Source organism: Oculina patagonica, chromosome 8 (assembly GCF_052425735.1).
Source record: "Oculina patagonica isolate OP01 chromosome 8, crgOcupat, whole genome shotgun sequence".
In the NCBI taxonomy this organism is placed as follows: Eukaryota; Metazoa; Cnidaria; class Anthozoa; order Scleractinia; family Oculinidae; genus Oculina; species Oculina patagonica.
In genome coordinates this window covers 10,047,638-10,067,884 of record NC_135765.1, presented here as the reverse complement: position 1 = coordinate 10,067,884, position 20,247 = coordinate 10,047,638, and the positions used below count along the sequence as shown (strand labels likewise).

General features: G+C 39.4%; 1 protein-coding gene across 2 annotated transcripts; it reads right to left on the bottom strand.

Moving 5' to 3' along the window:
- Positions 1 to 1,239: 1,239 nt before the first annotated feature.
- Positions 1,240 to 19,806, bottom strand: LOC144662550 (tyrosine-protein kinase HTK16-like). 2 transcript variants are annotated; one of them, XR_013572474.1, is made up of 13 exons: positions 19,088 to 19,806; positions 16,307 to 16,621; positions 14,025 to 14,162; positions 12,543 to 12,815; positions 11,252 to 11,534; positions 10,066 to 10,187; positions 8,677 to 8,730; positions 7,600 to 7,692; positions 6,666 to 6,851; positions 5,906 to 5,997; positions 5,169 to 5,295; positions 1,444 to 3,294; positions 1,240 to 1,351 (listed from the first exon to the last, which is right to left on the bottom strand). XR_013572474.1 is itself a non-coding variant. In XM_078523387.1 (12 exons), exons 1-12 carry the CDS (start codon positions 19,673 to 19,675, stop codon positions 3,106 to 3,108), a joined length of 2,460 nt encoding a protein of 819 aa, XP_078379513.1. In that variant the 5' UTR covers positions 19,676 to 19,806; the 3' UTR covers positions 1,240 to 3,105. The 2 variants fall into 2 exon arrangements, 1 of the variants encoding a protein (XP_078379513.1); XM_078523387.1 differs by having other exon boundaries at positions 1,240 to 3,294.
- Positions 19,807 to 20,247: the final 441 nt, after the last annotated feature.

The following is a 20,247-nucleotide window of genomic DNA, read 5'->3' as shown; positions in this document are numbered from 1 at the left end:
CGAGGTTGATCTTTGATTACTATTTGGCAGTTCAAATAGGACGTAACGCACTGCTTTACAAGCTCGCACAAATAACATGGCATGCACTGAACCCTCCTTCCCATTAATCCCATAGACCCAGCCCCCCGTAATATGTGGTGGGACGTATGTGGCATTTACGTAATGCAGTAGGTCCCATTTAAAAGGCGGCTTTCCCTGGTTTTTCTAGCGCACACACTTTCCCGAATCTATCGGCTGATACTATACTTTCAGAGTTCCGTTTGGTAGCTACTTCACTCATCAGTCATCACTAGAGTACCGTATTTACTCGAATAAGCGCCGCGGCGCTTATTAAATTTTTCGCGTCTCAAGTGCGGCGCTTATTCGAGGGCGGCGCTTATTTGAGGGCGGCGCTTATTTAAAATTTGGACGCCACAAAGTATCTTATCTTTTACAGTTATTGAAAAGAGCGTCTTTTGATTGTCAGTATTTGTCTCTTGCTGAGACAGAAGTGGCGCTAGCGATAGCTGTCCTGGCAAAGGTTGGCGGCCTTCGCAACATTTACAGAACTACGTATTGTTAGAGTGTTGAATAGAAAAACTAATGGGAGAGCGAAAAAACAATCACTCATAACTGCAAAACATCGCTTTTGATGCAAAGAAATGTTCAAGCTTGTCTTAGAGTTGCTTTGTAGTGCCGTTTTAAGTTAAACGAAATTCTTCAAATAAGCGCCGCATCGAGACTGCGGCGCTTATTCGGGGGCGGCGCTTATTAACTTTTTTGTCCTAAATGGGGCGGCGGTTATTCGGGGGCGGCGCTTATTCGAGTATATACGGTAAATGAACTTTTCGAAAAAGATTACGATTGGTATTACCATAGCATCGCAATGACGTCATGTATTTCCATATCAGAACTTACCGTTTTCAAAAAAATAGAATACTGTCCTTCGAAAATTCAGTCTTGCCATCAGTTTTCTCGTCAATGCTAATGCGGCCCCATGTTTTGTCAACTGATTGAAGCCCTTACCATGTACTTCTCAACCGACCCAACCTTGTTTCCAGGGTCTCTCTCGCCGCCCCTCGGGAAGGGGGGGAGGTGCGTATTTAAATAATGGAACTCCCGTAGGGGACTAATTAGAGGTTTTGCAGTATTACCGACACGAAAGAGTGTTGCACTCTAAATACGAGACTCAAATACACCAGAAGCCAAAATCTATATCTTTTTCCCACTAAGTTGTAAGTTTTACAGAAAACCTGAAACACTTGAGTAACTACGCTCTCCAGCCATTTTATTTTACAACTCTCAATTTCTAATAATATTTTAGTATTCCTAGCTACTTACAGGTGAATTTTTTGAGGACGCTTGGCTCGGTCTCATTCCCAGGCTGTTTCTGTTGAAACCTAGGAACGAGGAGAAGCCTGCCTCGTACTAATGGTCACTCACTAAAAATGCGTGCTCCTAAACCTGATTATAGACATATTGCCACGCGATCTAATTTGAAAGTCAACACTTTTCAACTGGACTATCTAGTTATGCCCCGTTTGTTCAAAGGGTGGATAAAGCTATTCACCGGATAAATCACTATCCAGTGGATAGCGTAGTATGTTTTGTCAGCACTTATCCGCTGGATACAGATTTATCTGGAGGATAGCGTAATCCACACTTTGAACAACCGGGGCCTGGTGAGACAATTGCGTTTCAGCTGCTCCTTCGAAACACCATTGTCACGCGACGCCTAGCATTGCGTGACGAGCTTCCGTGCTAAGAAATCAGCAAAGAATTAGAATGTTTCCAAAATATCAATAAAATCCTATTGCCTAAACAATTTCAATATAACCAGAAGCTGTCACCCAGCTAATTGTACAAAAACGCACTTGAAATTTGAAACAATAAAAATATTTTTTTTCGTATATTACCTCACTCTTGGGTGACTCGAGGTTATTCCATTTTAGCAACGGTCATCAAACTAAATCGCCGCTAGACACAATAACAATTCATCATTTTCTACAGGATCCGAAGTAACAAAACAAGGCTTCTTGCAGAATGTTTTAAATATTTACAAAAACAATTTACTCCAAAAAATAAACTAATATAACCTCTCTGTTATTTCAAGTATTCAAACTAATTCATTAGAGAGATTAAGCAACATGTTTGTTTCTGCTGGAAACGATCAAAATCCTACATTTGCCGTTTGCAGTTTCTTTTTGAAAATAAGTAGTTTCGAAGAAGTCAAGAACGCGTGCTTTTAATCTTTCTTCAGGCTTTGTTTACTACCTTGTAAAAAGGCAACGTCAGCGAAAATCAAAATCAACGTTAAGCTTATATCTGCTGGTTGCTTTCCCTCTCTAATATTAAGGCTGTGTTCACACTTGCTCCCTGGGCACGGTGCCCGAGGACGATTCTCACCCGGCACTCATGTGAACATGCTATTTTTTCAAGAAGCTACGCCATAACTCGGGCACGGACAGTACAAGGTGTCAACCTTGTAATCGGGCACATAAGGATACTTGGGTACTCTCGGTTTCTGTGTGTGAACACGACGCTATTTTTTGCTAGTGCTCTGGTACCAGTGCTCGGGACTAAGTGTGAACATAGCCTAAGAGAACAACGCCCGGAATCGAGCTTCCATTTGGAATCAAAGCCATCCCGCAACAGATACACAACAACTAATAAAAGAGGCTGCCAAAAGAGAACAACCGACTAATCTTGTTGTCACATAAACTACATACTCAGTATTATTTATCAGGCGAGCCAATGGAAATCTGGGAAGGATCACTAATAATATTTGCTACAAGATTAATTTTTCACTAAGTACTGTAATTTTGTTTTTTGGTCTATCATGTACATTTTTGGGAAGAGGGCATTTTCCCACCCCTACTTGTATTTTCAGGATACATTTTTAACTCATTCACTCGTTACAGTACACTTAAATCCTTTTGGGTCGTTAAAGTGAATTTCATGCTTGCGTGACGACTGTAGAGAGCGTTATGTCACGCAAGCACCTACGAGGGACACCAAACTATAAAAATAAACGCGATCCTATCTAAAATTTTACACGGTTATTCTTCTAATTTATATTATCATATTATTAATTAATTAATTAATTCGGTTTATTAACTTGCACTTTTATCCTTTAATCGGCAGCTTTACATCTGCGTAAAAAGGATTTGTGCTGAATACATTATGCAACTCAGCGAATGTTGGTCTCTTTTCCGGCTTCAAATCCCAGCATTGCAGCATCAGTGAATATGTATGTTCTGGACAAGCTTCGGGTCTCTCAAGCCGTTTGTTATCCTCCTCTAACATTCGTATCACCTGAGCAGAAATATAACATTAAAGGGACATGGTCAGCATTGTCACGATATTTTAAGTCATTTTTCTGATTACTTCCAAATTGAAGGAAACCTCAAAAGAATAGTTGTGTGATGTAGGAAAACAACAAAGGAGTAATCAAAACCCCCAAAAAACCATGGATGGTTTCGTCTGACGAAGATTAAGACGGATTACGACTGACAAACTTGAAAAAACTTGCCAGTTTCTTCAAAATGAGTTGTTCGTGACTGAGTTCCTTTAAGTTATTTCATTTAAGGTCATCATCATCATCATCATCACATTCCATTGAAATAGAACCTGCACTGAGATTTCTGTCAAACTTTGCCCATTGATTGTTTATGTTACAAGAACGTAACTTTTGAAATAAAAACGGGGGGTACCCATGCTCGTTTAGGAGCAACAGCACGTACCTTGTTTAAACCCAATAAATCTTTATAATATCACCATGATTGTAGTCACAACGGCTTGCTAAATTGACGTTTCCAACAATTATTTCTTATTCTACACTGAGAATTGGTCCATATTTATTCTACAGAAAGAAAGTTACTATTCAATTTAGAACAACAGAAAAAAAATTATAGGTCACCGTACTCGTTTACGAGAAAATGACGATTTACCTCTCTGGCGAGGTCCAGCCGTAAAGAAAAAGCCGCCATTTTTTAGTGCGTGCGCGCTAAACAGCTAATCACGTAAAATTATGTGCAGAATATTAGCGATGCGCAATGCAATACTGGGAAATGACATTAAAAATGATTTGACGCTGTCTTCCGGACAAAAGCAAGAACACCTAAAAAACGCAACTGCACGATTCACAGAAAATTTATCTCTTCGAGCTTGACCAAACAGAACTCGACGTAAACATGAAACGTTGGCAAAGGCGGGAAAAAGTCGCATAAGCCAAACGCTGATTGGCTAAAATGTCAGCTTACTTTTAATTGGTTACAACCAAAGGAACGTCGCACGCCCAATTTAACGCAAAACCAAACGAGACAAAATGTGTTTTCAAATACACAGAAAGCTCTATAACACCTAACCATAGTTACCAGTGGAGTCGGTGCTGGCAAATTATCTGCAGTTTAATAATAATTACTGATAAACTGAAACGGCTTTGCTCCTTTAAAACTGTTTTCAATCTAAAACAGCGTTTAATTTAATTTACAACAAACCTAGCCACCAATTCAACGACAGTCTCAGTTTGTGTAAAACCTAATTTGTGATCTATCATGACTAAGATCGTTTAAAAATATCGCTTCCCTGTCGTTTTAAAGTGAACCACACAAAATTTACAGCTTAGGAATTTGTCTGGGTGCTAAATCTGATATCTCAATACCTCAGTGGATGATTTGGAGATTAAAGTGCATTACATTTACCGGTAGGATATCACTTTTACATTCCGTTAGCTGTTTACTTAACCTTTCAGACAAAATATTTCTTTGGTTTTTCTCCCGAAAACCGGTGGTTGCTGTTTAAATCGAGCGGATATTGACATAATCGCTCACGGCTTTAGGGAACCGTTTAGCCAATCAGATTGTACGTTAAAACCGGCAGCCTCTTCGCTACTAAAACGAAAAATGTGTTTTTACGCGTGGGGAAATTAGGAGGCCAAAAATTATTCAGCAAACATAAGGTCAATTTGTATCAAATGCGCAAAATTCATATTAGTTTATTAGTCGTCGTACAGCTCATCGCTATTAAAATGAACACAATCCTATTACTAAATGAACATATTTTGACGTCTCTGAATTGATTTTACACAGAACGCGACAAAGGCAACGTTGAACCACTTGTTCAAAGAAATAATACAGACAAACATCTGTTATTAGTGAGTGTCTTTTCCTTGACAAACTTCCACTCACCTCCCCTCCTGACATTTCTCCATATGGTAACTGACCAAACGAGTACATTTCCCACAGTGTCACGCCATAACTCCACACATCACTCTGATGCGAGAACGTTCCGAAGTTGATTGATTCCGGCGCATACCTGAGAAGAAAACATGCTCGTAAGTATCTTTTACTGTCAGAAAAGCGAGGCTGAGCCCATGGTTTTCGTGGCAGGTTGTTTCCCTTACGACGTCACAGGCACGCGACAACATTCGGGGTGCTCGCAGCGTGTTCTCGTGACTACTCTGATTGGTTAATAAAACTCGTGATCTTTTCGGATACTTTTCGGATACTTTCGGATATACGGTCACAGAGGACTGAAGTACCCAAGATGATTTTCTTAGGCCGTTTTCTTTGCGCAAAAACCGTTTTCGGTTGGTTTGGTGAATCAGCTTACTCAAACGACATCAATCTGGGTCGAAGCGGTCGATATGGTTTAAGTTTCCCTGAGGAAACCTTTCCAGTCAATTTTGTCTGAAACGGACTTACAGGTTCTTCAATTTTAGGTTCTTATAGGCAGGTTCTTACTGTTACGGAAAATGGTTGGACAAGTGTTTTACTACGACAGTTGAAGTTCCCAAATCAGAAGTTTAAGATGGTGGGCCCCACTAGAACGCAACTTGTCTGGAGTAAGGCACAACAGATCTCAGTTTTCCGGTAATTTCTTCCAGGACGAGTTCACACTAGTGCTAGAGTCTGCGGTAACTTACCATTTTACTGGCCAGCGGCCACCCTGTGAAGCTTTGTAATAATCGCTTCCTGAACCAACAGCGCGAGACAGTCCAAAGTCGCTTATTTTTACCTGAAAACAAAAAAAAAGAGAGGAAGCATGACAGAGTGCTGCAAACGTGCACCTAAAGCCCTCCTAAAGCTACTTTCTTATCTCATATGTTGACGTTTGTCCGTTGTCAAGTAGCTTGTTTTATCCATGTAAACACAGATCCAGACTACCAAAATCTAACAATGTGGCCGCAGACAAACATCATCCCACTCCTCCCTCACCCCACACCGCCTCCCGCCTTACCCTACCCTAATGATTCGGTTTGTAGACTGGTCAAACAAACGTTTCTCTTCGCGGGCTCAGTGCGTTCCTTTTGAGAGAGAAGTTCACATCTTCACTTTGATCACGATTAACACGAGTTTTATAAGCCAGTCAAAAAGCTCCGGAATATTCAATAGCAAAGCGTGCGAGGTCTAAAAATAGAATACTTAAATGAATATAACCCCCACAAGGCTCAGAGAACATCAGCGTGTTCTGAGAGAAATAGAAGGAATCTTGGCGAAGTTTTCGTTTTATGAAAGTGTTTTGGGAACATCGGCTGTTTTAGAAAGTGTTTTAGGAAAATCGTTCGCCATTTTGGTTTGTTTGTCTGACTAGTCTTGTCTGAGTCGTGACGTCACTCGCGCGCTTCGCTATTGGAAATGTGGGGTCCTAAAGCACAACGTATCAGTCACAGGTCATTTTCTGACCTGCTGCTTGGTAGACATGAGAATGTTCCTCGTCGCTAAGTCCCTATGAACGAAGCGCTTTTTCTCCAGGTACATCATACCCCACGCTATCTGAGCAGCCCAAAGTTTAAGGTCCCGCTGAGAAATCTCTGATTGATGATCAATTAGAAAGTCGAGTAAGGCTCCCATCTGAACCAATTCTTGAACCTGCAAAACGATAAATACATTTGCTTAGCAGTAGTCATTAAACTAATTTTAAACTCTCTGAGGATCTGAATGAATTACACGAACAAAACCGTTCAAAGTGGTTTTTTTTCTTCTAACTCATTAATTCTTTTTTATGAAATGAATATATGAAATTCATATATTTGTACTGCGGATATACATTTTAAGCAAATGAAAGATCATCGCAGTAATGTACTCAACCTAAGCAGTTGAGAAAAGCAAGCCTGAAAAAAATTCAGGCTTGAACGGGAATCGAACCCTCTGCGATACTAGTGCAGCGCTCTATTCTTTTTTCGAGTTCATCCCCACGCCTTGGCATTTTGGCTTTTTCAGTCGCGGTATAGCTTAAAGACTGTTTTCTTACTTTCAGTTTTACCATCTCCCAGGTCAAGGCTTCATTCACGCTGTACTCATCTTGATATAATAATAATAGAATAACTCCTTTATCAGTCGCCAAGCTAGTGTGCTCAAAACCGTTCAGCGAGAATCAAACTTTGAAGACAAATAGCAGATTTAAAATCGAAGTGATTAAAATGAAAGACATCAAGAAATGGAAAGAAGAACATACTGTAAACCCAAACGTGAACCTGCTCGTAGGCAAAGCACTTTGCAGTTCTTATTGTTTTACCAAACTTTCACTAATTGATCCTCCTTTGCAGCCGTTATATAGGACGTCACGCAGTCTTCTCAATTGCGTGACAAACGAAACAAATGACAGTTGATCACTCACCAGAATCAATGGTGGTCCGAGACAAACACCAATGAGTCTTACAATACATGGGTGATCAAGCCCTGACATAATTCGTGCCTCACGCAGAAATTCCTGCAAGGGAATATAATTTATACCAAAAAGTTTTACTTTGATAAAATAACATCTTTAACACCACTGACATCACTCCTTGACTCAACCCGGTCATACTTCCAGTGCATTTAATAATAGTAATAGTAATAATAATAATAATAATAATAATAATAATAATAATAATAATAATAATAATAGCTTTTATTTATACACGATAAATATTGCAGCATATTAGCTGAGGTGGTTGTGTCTTATGAAAATAACAATAACTTAAGAAATCAATAAACTACGCTAAATCATTAAAGTCAGGGACGGTATTGCATGCTGCACTAGCAGTAAAAACTTCAAGTTATTAGAATGCTAAGTGTTATAACTTTAAGGGCTTTTGTTTGGCTCGTTCAAAGCAAGTGTATTCCATTCAAACCATGATCCTGGAATTGTAATATTACGGTGTATTCTGATCAACTATACAACACAATACAAATCTTTTCAGTGCTAATTATCTAGTATTACAGTATTTACGATAATAAAACAGATTACAATACAAATTATGATTAGATAAAGTACGATGAAATTACAAAATGATCACTATAAAAATTACAATAAAATTTAAACTCTTGTGCACTTTCAAGGAATTTGTACCCACTTGAAGGGGATTCTTGGAAGTCCATAAATGTAGCATGCATAATCGTGCACAATAAGTTGAAGAAAACTCTAGTCTAACTTTCACTCCTCAACTGACACAGACTCTCTTTCTCATTTGACTCAAATGAGAATGTTCGGCGGATGTTTGAACTTTGGCACTTTGTTTACCTTAAAAGTCACATAACACTTCGAAACACTACATGTGAAATCTAAAGCCGAAGTGGTGAATTATACGTACCGGTAAACACCACTTTTTCGACAGAGTAGTAGTTTAGTGCCCAAAACTTCCCAACCTTCCCCCCCTTGCCGCTCCACTACCCCCACTACAAATATCCCAAGCCACCTTAAATGAAATTTCACCTGTTCTCCATGAGCTATTTTTTCAGGATGTAAAGTCTTCAAGGCCACTGGAACCTGAAAATAAACAAAAATTATTAACTGAAACTAATATAGAGCGGTTTTCACTTGAGTGTTGGAAGTAATTCTCGTTTGCTTTGGTTTTGCATTACTACCGTAGAATTCCAGTTATAAGCCCTGGGCTTATACAACTTCGTAAGGGGTTTTTGGTGGGCTTATAGGCGGAGGGGCTTATATCCAGGAGGGCTTATAAGCGGAATGAAAAAAACGTTTCAAAACGAGCCACGGGAGTGTTGATGACAATACGTTTTTAAGTTAAAAACACACAATAAAGCAACATTTAGCCCTATTCAGTACTGTCATCTGGTAGAGGGGGGCTTATATCCGGGGGGGCTTATAACCGGAATTCTACGGTATGCTTAGTGTTTGGGCTGGCTCAAAGAAACTTGCACTACTTTCTCAGCCATGGAATCAGAAGTAACACAAAAACCAATTGTGATTTGCTTGTGCACATTTTCCTGTGCTTCGTGCAGGCTACATGTATTTGCTTCAAATTTTCATTGTATAACTGGATTGTCTGTGTACGTTGTGATTGGCCAGGGTGATTTCCTTGGTTTTGGTTTTACGACACTAAATTGAAAACTGCGCTTCCCACGAGTTATCGACACAAACTTTTTTCCTTACAGTATAAAGCAGACAGGTGACAAGAATCATAAGAAAAAATCATAAACTAGAGTATATTGTCTTGATGAACCACAAATTTCTCTGAACTGCTATTAAAAGAAGCATATACCGTAATGATTCAATTTAGCGCCCTCCTTCCAATAAGCGCCACCTTTCGAATGTGTTTTTGTAAATAAGCGCCCCTATTCCAATAAGCGCCCCCATTCAAATAAGCGCCCCTATTGTGGACAACTACCCCTACTGAAGTCATAGATAAGTCATGAACATTCACCGTACCGTACCGTACATATATTCACCGTACCGTACATGTATATATTTACTGCTAAAATGAACAATTCTTTCAAAAGTAACTAAACTTTCAACAGTTTGTTACTGTTACAGTTTCTGTTATTGTTAGTTATTTTAATATTTATTGAAGTTTTGTTTTGAACTTTTGGTTGTTTCTCAAAATATTAAATAAGTGCCCTGTCCCGAATAAGCGCCCTGTCTCGAATAAGCGCCCTGTCTCGAATAAGCGCCCTCCCTCGAGGTGCCAAAAGTAAATAAGCGCCCCAGGCGCTAAATCGAATCAGTTATTAGCATAAAAATCCTTCTTTTGTGAGATTCTAAGTGTTTTTGATCTTGCTTTGGGCAGATTGCCAAATTTATGGTAAAAGGAAACAATCTTTGTAAAAATTTGGTCACATGATTAATAGCATTTCTTTTCACCTTGTTTCCTTTAGGATCTGTCCAGACACCTTTAAGAACAGAACCAAACTCTCCCTGACCCAGCTCTGATCCAAGCTCTAGTGACTGTCTGAAAATCAATGTCTGTTGAGATTGCATGGGAGCTGAAAGGAATAAAGGAGAAAACTCAATACAAAGCAAGGCAATGTTGGTTATGTGGATTGAAGATCTGATTTGCGAGCCTAGCACAAGGTCAATGATTTTTTTCTACTCCCCCAGATTTTTTTTAACCTCTTCATGGCGATTAAAAAGTCTCTTTAGAGAGAGGCCTTTATTTTCACTTTAACTGTAACAATGTCAACAAAAGAAATAAAGACGCATAGTTTGCTCATGAAGTAAGACAGAAAACAGAGTTTGTGAGCAGGAGACTATATTAATCTAAAAACACGCAAATGAAAACGTGAAGTGGGTTTCATCGTTCCTGGATATTACCAAACTACAACAAACCAAAAGAAAGTTGCTGACATATTGAGTACAAATATTAAGAAGATAAAAGAACGTTATCATTCTCATTATTCTGTACTTTGAATTGAGATTGAACAAGATGCAATTCGCAAGCTCCTGCTAACCAAGCAAGCAGGAAACTAAATACCGTATTTATTCGATTTAGCGCCCAACCTCGAATAAGCGCCCACCTCGAATAAGCGCCCACCCTGAAGGTAGAAAAAGTTAATAAGCGCCCAGCCTCGAATAACCGCCCACCCCCACCCCTCTAAATTGAGGGCACAAGAGGAATTCTAATTATTGCTGAAGATGAGATTAAAATTGACTAACTACTATTAAATGACTATCCCGAAAAACGAGTTTTTTTAGCTTTTTTACTGAAACTTTTAATGAATATTTAATTTCAGCTTTCGTACACCTTCACATTTAGTTATTATAATTGTTGTTTTCTTGCAAAATAAACGTGCTACTTGCTTAAAATGGTGAAAATTTAATAAGCGCCCAGCCTCGAATAAGCGCCCACCCTCAAGGTCCAAAAATTTCATAAGCGCCCAGGGCGGTAAATCGAATAAATACGGTAAGTCGCGATTTTACTCTATGCGGTAATTCTTGGGGGGGGGGGGGATCTATTAGACATGGGTGTTTATTAGAGGGGAGCATATAATACAAACCCTACACCTCATGGGGGGGAATTGTTTTTTTTTTTGTTTAAGGAGTCACATACCTGGCGACGAAATTGGGACATTTGGTTTTGCAGAACTTGGAGGATTTGGTTGACTTGGTTTTGTTGGACTTGGAGGATTTGGTGGAAGGGGCGGCGGTGGTCGTCGTTGTCCTCTTGGTGGTGGGATTATAGGATGAGGTGGTAGAGGCTGTCTATCTTCCAGTTTACTGAAATTTTCTCCATCATGGATGCCTGGGGTATGAGCGTTGTGTTCACTGATGGATCTTTTTACAGATGGAGGTGTGGCTTTTCTTGTAGGACCATCAGCGGAATCAAGGGTTTCCTTAAATCAGGAAAAATGGAACATTTGAAGTTAAGCTTTTGATGCCCAGTACATCTGGCTATTGGCAATCTGTATGTTTTTTTGTTAGTCTTGATGGAAAATCCCCCCCCCCCCCCTTTAGTGCATTGGACTCAAGATTGGGTTCACTGTGTCATGATGTTGGGTAAGGCACTTTAATCTGACAATGTCTCTCTCCACCCAGTTAAATAAATGGAAACTAGTAGGCTGTTGGGGCTTGGGTAGGGGGATGAGGGGGGGGGGGGGAGTAAAGGTCTGTCAACTAGTGATAGAATAGCATCCCATCCAAGAAAAGTAGCAACACATCTGGCATGGCCAGGTGGTTAAGGGTGCCTACCACTAGCTGGATTTGTTCTCGATTGTCCCGAGTTCAACTCCTGAGTTGCACTTTGTGAAAAGCCAACTGATCTGCCTCCTGCCAGTTAACCATGGTATGTTTGTTTCCTCTATTGATTAGCTTGCCAAGAAACTAACTATCTTGAAGCTATTAGTCATTGCCCACTGTAAACATATATTTCTACACTTTTATACACTATAAACAAATATTTACATGTTCCCCCTAGTCTGTTTATGCTACAGAATTCAGGATAAACCAAGACAAAGTGCACCACTTGGGACCAGAAATTTTTCCAGTTGGAGGGGGGGGGGGGGGAGGGTTGGGCTTAAGAGACTTTTCTTAAGTCTTTATATTTTTTCGGAAATATTGGAGTGGGGGCTAACTCCCCCCAGCCCCCCACTCCACCATCTCTGATTGCACAATGTACTTCAACCCTCCAAGTTAAGACCATTTTAGTCGCCATGGCGACTAAAATTTTGGAGCTGGCGACTTAATTGGAACCAAAGTCGCCAGCCTGGCGACTAAAATTGAGAAGAAGGATTGAAAGCATGAGCTTAATTTAGCGACTAATTTTTTCACTGGCGACCAAACCTGAGCAGTCCATGACCAAATGGCCACTAAGGAAAAAAATAAACTTGGAGGGTTGTACTTACAGCTGAACCCGCCCTTTGTAGAGGACTTCTTCCAGGCAGGATTCTTCCTGAGGGAGTATTCAGTACAGGAGAGCTGATAGCAGGTGTAAGAGGAGGTCGCTTCCTGGTTGGCGGCAATGGAATGCTCTGAATAGCAACCGGAGGGTTTCCATCAGGAGGAAGAGCCATTTTAAGAAGAACCGGCAGTCCATCTGCGCATCTACTGTAGTGATCAATGACGTGAGGTAGAGTCTCAAACAGTGGGCCATCATCAATATAGAACCATCTGTCTGACTGTAAAAAGAATAAATCTTAGGGCCTCTTTACATGAGAGTTTTCGTCCCGGGATGACTTTCGTCCCGGGATGACTTTCGTCCCAGGATGAATTCATCTCGGTGTCTGGTCATTTTCTTGTTGCTGTTAACATGATGATACATGATTTCGTCCCGGGATGAACTCATCCCGGGACGATTTCATCCCGGGATGAAACACTGGGATGAAATGTCATCCCGGGATGAAATGTGACGAAAAACCCCATGTAAACAGGCCTTCCCAGGATGAAATGTAATGTTATGTAAGCATGGGCGAGATAAATTCAACTCGGGCGGGACGACTTATCCCGGGATGAACACGCTCATGTAAAATGAAATTTTTTTCATCCCGGGACGAAATTCATCCCAGGACAAAACTCATCTCGGCTCTCATGTAAAGAGGCCCTTAGATTTGCAACCAAAATGAAGAGTTTAATATGAAGAAAGGTTCAATAATTTATTAAACTTTGAGTAAACAAAAGATAAAGAATTGAGTCAAATCCCATAATGATAATTAAGATCATAATGATAATTATAGTAATATTAATAACGATAAAATAGTAATTAAAAACTTATAATAATAATAATTAACTGCTGAGGGATAGCCTGTAATAGAGGTAGTACCAGTTATATGTCTGATACATCAACCTACTCTGTTACTAAAAGTAGTAAAAATATTGTTGTCACCGACTAAAACCTAAAAACAGACATTTTGGTTAAAAATTACTGTAACCTTCTTCAGCGTAAGTTCCAGTGGCGTCCAGATGTAAATTAGATGATTTTCTTATTTACATCTGGACGCCATTTGAACTCACGCTGAAGAAGGTTACAGTAATTTTTAACTGAAAAGTCTGTTTTTTAGATTTTAGTCAGTGACTGAACAATTTTTTACTACTTTTAAATCATGCCTGACTACGACTACGGTATTTTTTGTATACTCTAGACTGTTCACAGTCCCCTATTTTTCCGTGAAGTCATAGAGATCGATCGTTCAGTCTGACAGGCCGCCATCTTGGTTTACAAACGCGAGCGAAAACTGGGGAGAGTGCATAAACTCCCCCCAGTTTTCGCTCGCCTTTGTAAACCAAGATGGCAGCCTGTCGGACTGAACGATCGATCTCTACGACTTCACAGATAAATAGGGGACTGTGAACAGTTTATGTATACTCTGTTACTACTATCTACTATTTACCCTGCTCCGTATTTGATAATGATAAATTTGTGAGTTGACAGCCACAGAAAGGACATAGTAACCATGGTCTCGGGTGCTAAGACGAACCAGGAACAACCCGTCGACTAATCCCCACTTCTGAAAGAGTGCAATAGTTTCCTGAGGGTATAAAAACACAGCAGCACATCAGTTGAGAACACTGAAGGTTTCATTCATGAACAAGATGATTTATTTGTTTATCACAATTAAGGTCATTGCCCTGTATTGCATTGCACATCTTTACTGTGCAGAATTTTACGCGTAATTAGCGCACGCACATAAACAAAATGGCGGCTTTATTCTATATGGCTTAGTCAGCGAGAGAAGTAAATTGTCGCTTTCTCGTAAACGAGTCTAGTGACCTATCAATTTTTTCTAATATTTTGGGTGTAGCGATAAAAAATTTTTCTGTAAAATGAAAACAGGTCAATTCTTGCGTTTGAAAAATAAATTATCGCTAAAAACGCATACTTTGCTAGTACTCGCACAGGAATTTTTAAGGAATTATATGGAATATACAAGGTCTTCCCGCTCCTAAACGAATCTGGTGACCCCCCTTTTTTATTTCAAAATTTAAGTTCCCTTAAAGTAATAAACCAGGAGGTGAAGTTTGGTTAAAAATCTATGGTAATGACCTTAACCCATTTATATACTACTTATTAACCGAGAGTGAGGTCATTACAGGGGAATCTCAGACTGAGGCTGTGATGTATTGACCGAGCGACAGCGAGGTCAATACATCAAGGTCGAGGTCTGAGATTCCCCTGTAATGGCCGAACGGACGAGGTTAATAAGTTATTTATTATATGGCCTTTAAGCACTATTCAAAAAAGAGTATAATCAAGGGAAAAAAACACTGGAGGTAAAATTCGCTCTCTGTGGCTCTCTTCGTCGCACATACTAAAGAAGTATCGGTATGCTTATATTTTTTCCTTCAGTTATTGAAAAGATAGTTATTTTGTCGGCATTTTTTGTTGTTTTCGCCCCCTGGCTAGTAACTTTTACTCACAACTCAAAAAACCGTCGAGCCGAGAAAAATTTTCATAATGCCCGGTCATTACAAGAAAATAATGCCCGCTCAGCAGCCAATCAGAGCGCGCGTACTATTGTAGACATATAATAATAATTAATAAATGAAAGTTGTTAAGTGTAAGAATCTAATATAAGGTCAGGGCTTTCAAGTAATATATCAAACAAGAGAAACAGTGTTTCGTCAGGATATCCAAACACTGGGAAGAAAGTTGAAAATACGAGGCGCAGCAGAGTATTTTTGAGGAAATTCAAGGTGTTTGGATAGCCGATGAAACACTGTCTCAAGTGTTTTTAACCCCTTGCCTACCAAGGACGTATATATACGTCCTCTCTGTTGTCACGCAACGACCGAGGACGTATATATACGTCCTCAACCAAAGGACATCACTGAAAGCCTGGTTGTTCGCAATGTCTTAAATAAATCATCCCCGGTTGTTAAGAAAGGTCTGGCACTACTTTTGAAGCACTGCTGACCCAATAAAATTGTTTTTTGCTCGGACAATTTACAAAATGGTGGCTTGTGTGCGTGAAGGCAGAATGGACACAGATGAAGCTATTGCTGAAATTTTTGCCAATAGCGACTCTGGTGTAAGCGATTTAAGTCACAGCGAATTAAAGCCAAGTGGTTTTGAAGAGTCAAAACAAAAAGAAGAAGAAGGTGGCAAAGAAGAAGCCTTGATCGATCGAAGAAATTGAACCTCCAAATGCACATGGTCAAGGAGTTCGCCAGGGAGCTGTACGAGTCAAAAGCACAGCAAGAGAATGCGTAAAAGGGAGAGGAACTCATTGCAAATGCTTAATCTAGGTGTACTTTAATATTTTATCTGAAAAGATGCCATTGCTTAGCCAAATTTAGACTCTCATTAAAAATTCAATATGGCCGCCGGTTGCTTGGTGTGTTTGGCTCTGGTTAAGGCAAGGGGTTAAATACATCTTCTCAATCGAAACAAAACAGCTGAGCAATAAAATCAAAAATATCTAATGCTAATTAAGACCAGGTATCAAAACCTCCTTTGCAGTCATGATTTCCTTTGTTTTAACTTGATGAATTATTAATGAGTTTAAGAATAAGATTTGAGTTGAGTGTAGCTGGCTGGCTTTGTGCAGCACCCATTAGAGAAATATATAAGTGCGGAAAGCATCTCCCCAATTATAGGGAACTTTTAATCTATTAAAAAACTTTAAGCTATAAAAGAAGTAAACATAACAAGGAAGAAAAACAAACATCATACCTTTCTACCTAAATTTTCATGTAACCACATCCTTGGTAAAGTCTTTGGAGGCTGTACTGGATAGTTATCAATCATTTCAGCTATATGCCCATGGCCATATCTTAGGGCAAGGTCTCTGGGAGTGTCCCCTTCTAACGTTCGTGGGTGTAGTGGAGCCCCAAGCTCCAAGAGAACTTTCAAGCAATCTTCATGACCTCTTAACGCTGCTATATGAAGAGCTACAAAGCCAGTCACAGGAGAGCGGTCCTGTAAGTCAGCTTTGCCTTTCCTTATGAGTGACGAGCACACTATTGCATGACCTCCCATACAGGCAGCCTGAGAACAATTCAATGATTGAGCAGTAGTAATACATAAATTGTTAGACAGTATACACTTAAGTACTGTCGCTTGCATCTAAGCATGAACACGTGTCCCCAAAACATGATCTTTTTGGGTATTAAATGTGGCATGATTGGTCATCAAACATTTGAAATTTTGCAGACCATAAGGCAAACTTTCACACTCAAATGCTCAAAATAAATACTCAGTATGGGTGAAACTTTACACTAGTAGTGATCCAAATGAACCTGCAAATGCATATTGACACAGAACAGGATCAATCTTTTTTTGGAAGAAGTCTCTATATCCAATCTTTCCCCCTTTTTGAACCCGGAATGTGTTGAACTTTCGGTGCAAAAGTTGTCGAATGGGATACAGTCTGCCAGACTTAAAACGTTTGATGACCAATCATGCCACATAAAACCATGAATACCCAATAAGATCAGCGGCACGTGTTCACCCTTAGATGTAAGGGACAGTAAACGTGTCTGCTTATTATTTATCTGCGAGTGTTTATGGTATTCTATGAGTTGATACACCTGATTGAAAAAACGTTGACCCATAAAAAACATTAACCATAAAAGATGCAGCCACAATGTTTACTGGGAAAACTAAAAAAAGTAATTGTTGTCTATGACAGAATGAACATTATAATAAGACAGGTTGCAAAGAAAGAAAATATATTGATTATAAATAATGGTAGTTATAGGACAGAGTGAAGTCCAATTTAGTCTGTAATCATACGAGTGATTAACAAAAACGGTAGTGGTGATTTATTTAATCACGAGTATGAGACAGAATTGGACGACACAAAGTCCTATTGCCAATTAATCATAAGTATAACAAAATTCAAGGAAAAATTTGGTTGCCATTCCATCTTGCCATTCTTGTTTTGTCCCAAGTAATGGGCCCAAGATTTCTTCTTATTGGTCAGCACCAAGAATTCTTACTCTGGTGAAGTCTAATTTTTTGAACTTGGTATTCAAGTACACACGCAACATACTTTGCTGACCTCCTTTGCTTCGAGAGGACTGGGTCAGATTTGTTTTGCCAGCTTCGTCCCCAGGGCCTCCTAAAAATGGCGGCTGATCAGACAAGTAAGGTAGTGTGCATGATGTCTGCTCGAGGTTGCTCTGCTAATCGATAGCAATCAATGAATGGTTTTTATGTGGCTATTGATTGATCATCAATTGACCAATACCAATCAACACCAATTAACTTATTTTATTGATTGATCGATTGGTTTTCCAGTCATTCATTACATCGATTGGTTGCCCTGGGAACCATGGACACAGGACTTTGCCATTGAGCTCGCAGGCTAATTTTTAACTCGGAAAAGAGTTGTAGTGGGCGAAGTGAATTCACTCCTTCACTCCTTCACTCCATCACTCCTTCACTCGTTTCCTGTTAGACATATGCACGCAATGCGTGCAAGTGTTTTAAGGCCTCTAGAGAATGAGACCTTTTCTCTGATACCTACATGTCTTGTTAAATTACATAAAATTAACATGCTTAGTCACCAACCGAAATATTGTATTAATGTCAGTTTTCTTGAAATAATATTATGATATTTATTCAGCTATAAGCCGAGACCGTAAACCTTTGGTTTTTTAGAACCAGTTAGAAAAAAACTAACCCAAAACACTCAGGTAAAGATGAATTTATTTCAGTACGATTTGGTGAAAAAAAATCGCTCGACTTATAGCCAATGATATTATTATTATTATTATTTTTCGTTACCTTCAAATAACAAAAAGGAAAAATAAAAAGAAAGAAATCAATTTGCAACAGATGGGAACTCTATCTCTTGGCCTTTCGGTCTGCTCTCGATCAGTATTTGATGACAATCAAAGTGAAGTAAACAGAAGTTTGGAAAGTATAACATCATTTGTATTAGCAAACCTTTATTTGTCAGTTTGTTGTTTTCGATTCTTGTTTCATAATAACTTTTCCGAGTTTAGTGGCTTATAGCCACTTTTAGTTATTTATAATAAAATTATCTATAGATGATTAAATAGTTTCCACCGTCTGAGAGTGAGGCCACCAGCTATTACAAAGCTAGTGAATTTATTCTCTTGCGATTTTCACTATTATTCACTAGCTAGTGAAGTTATTCACGGTTCAATGAATTCTCTGGAACTTTGATTCCATCTAAATAAATAAATAATGACCTGATCTGACCTCAAAACATCACAGATTCCCAGAATGTTTATTTGACGTAAGATAATCTAAGCTTATAAAATCTAAGAGTAAATATTACAAAGACTCATTGATTCTGTATTAATTTCGCAGACAAAACAGATAGAATCTACGTATCATATGAATATATCTGATACCCAATCGATTCTCAGAAACGTATTGTGCATTTCATCCAAGATTATCGCTAACACGCCTTTAACAGGAAGTGAATTCTATAACAAAACTCAATTCCTGGGAATTTACTCTTTAAACAGTTTATTTTACCTGCAACGGCGTGTTTCCCTCATCATCTTTACACTTCGTGTCCGCACCATGTTTTAGCAATAGAGAAACAATCTCCTCATAACCACGAAACGCAGCTTCGTGGAGTGGCGTTACACCATGCTCATTTCTTGTGCTGACATCGGATTGATTTCCACCGGTCAACAAACCCGATACTAAATTGAAATTCCCCTCCGCACACGCTAAATGAAGAGGGGTTGTCACTCCATGTTTTCTACATGAAGCAGGGGGCGGATTCCCCCTACAGAACTGCGAAAGATTGATCGGCAGCCCATCGGCTTGTTCTCTGTAGTATTCGATTAGCGAATCGAGCCCCTCAAAAATTGGACCATCGTCTATGGAGTAATAAATCCCACCTCGGCACTGTATTTGGAAATGAAGCGCTTGATTCGCATGCCATAACGACAACACAAAGTTATCTTCAACGCCGGCTTTGTTTCTGACAAGGAAGAGTCCTTCTTGTCTACCATTTTGGAGCAAGATTTCGATCGCTTGTTCACGTGTGATTCGTCCGTGATACCAAGAACAATCGTTAAGAGTAGCGGACATGTTTAGCTCCGTTCCAACCATTTACGAGCGAGGTCATTCCGTGTAAACGAATTTCCGGCATTGAATATATTGGTACTTCATAGGCTGCGCATATTTGCAAACAGGATCAAGAGAGATTTGTCCTCATTCATTTGACATCCGATCTACATAGAAACGAGGTTATGTTACTCTGTGTACAAAGTCCCAGACAAAGTGCACGAATTTCTACCCAGGCGGGGGTAGGGCCGGGGCTCCCAGGGATGGCGAAACAGGTCAAACAGAACTCAAAATCCTAAGATCCGCTGAAATGCGCTAACTATTGAGCTATTTAATTTACAACATTTTTGGAAGTTTCGCGGTCACTGTCACAACAGCATTGCTGCACGCAAAAAAAACCCGGTGGATCTGATCTGCAAGTAACGAAGCTAAAACGCGCTGATCAAAGAATTTTTTGAGTTTGAAATTTTCTATTCCGGAATTTTTTCTGTGTAGAAAAATTTGGGGAATTTAAGTGGGTATTTTTGGGGTTTTTAAAAATAATCTAAGGCCCCGTCCACACTGACCCGGGTAAATTTGAAAACGGAGAAATTTGAAAACGCCGCGTAAAATGTTTT

Coding starts and splice junctions, on each gene's coding strand:
- LOC144662550 (XM_078523387.1), bottom strand. CDS start 19,675: ATGGTTGGAACGGAGCTAAACATGTCCGCTACTCTTAACGATTGTTCT. Junction 16,622..19,087: donor AGGGAAACACGCCGTTGCAG/GTAAAATAAACT, acceptor AATTGTTCTCAG/GCTGCCTGTATGGGAGGTCA. Junction 5,296..5,905: donor GGCCGCTGGCCAGTAAAATG/GTAAGTTACCGC, acceptor TTTTCTTCTCAG/GTATGCGCCGGAATCAATCA.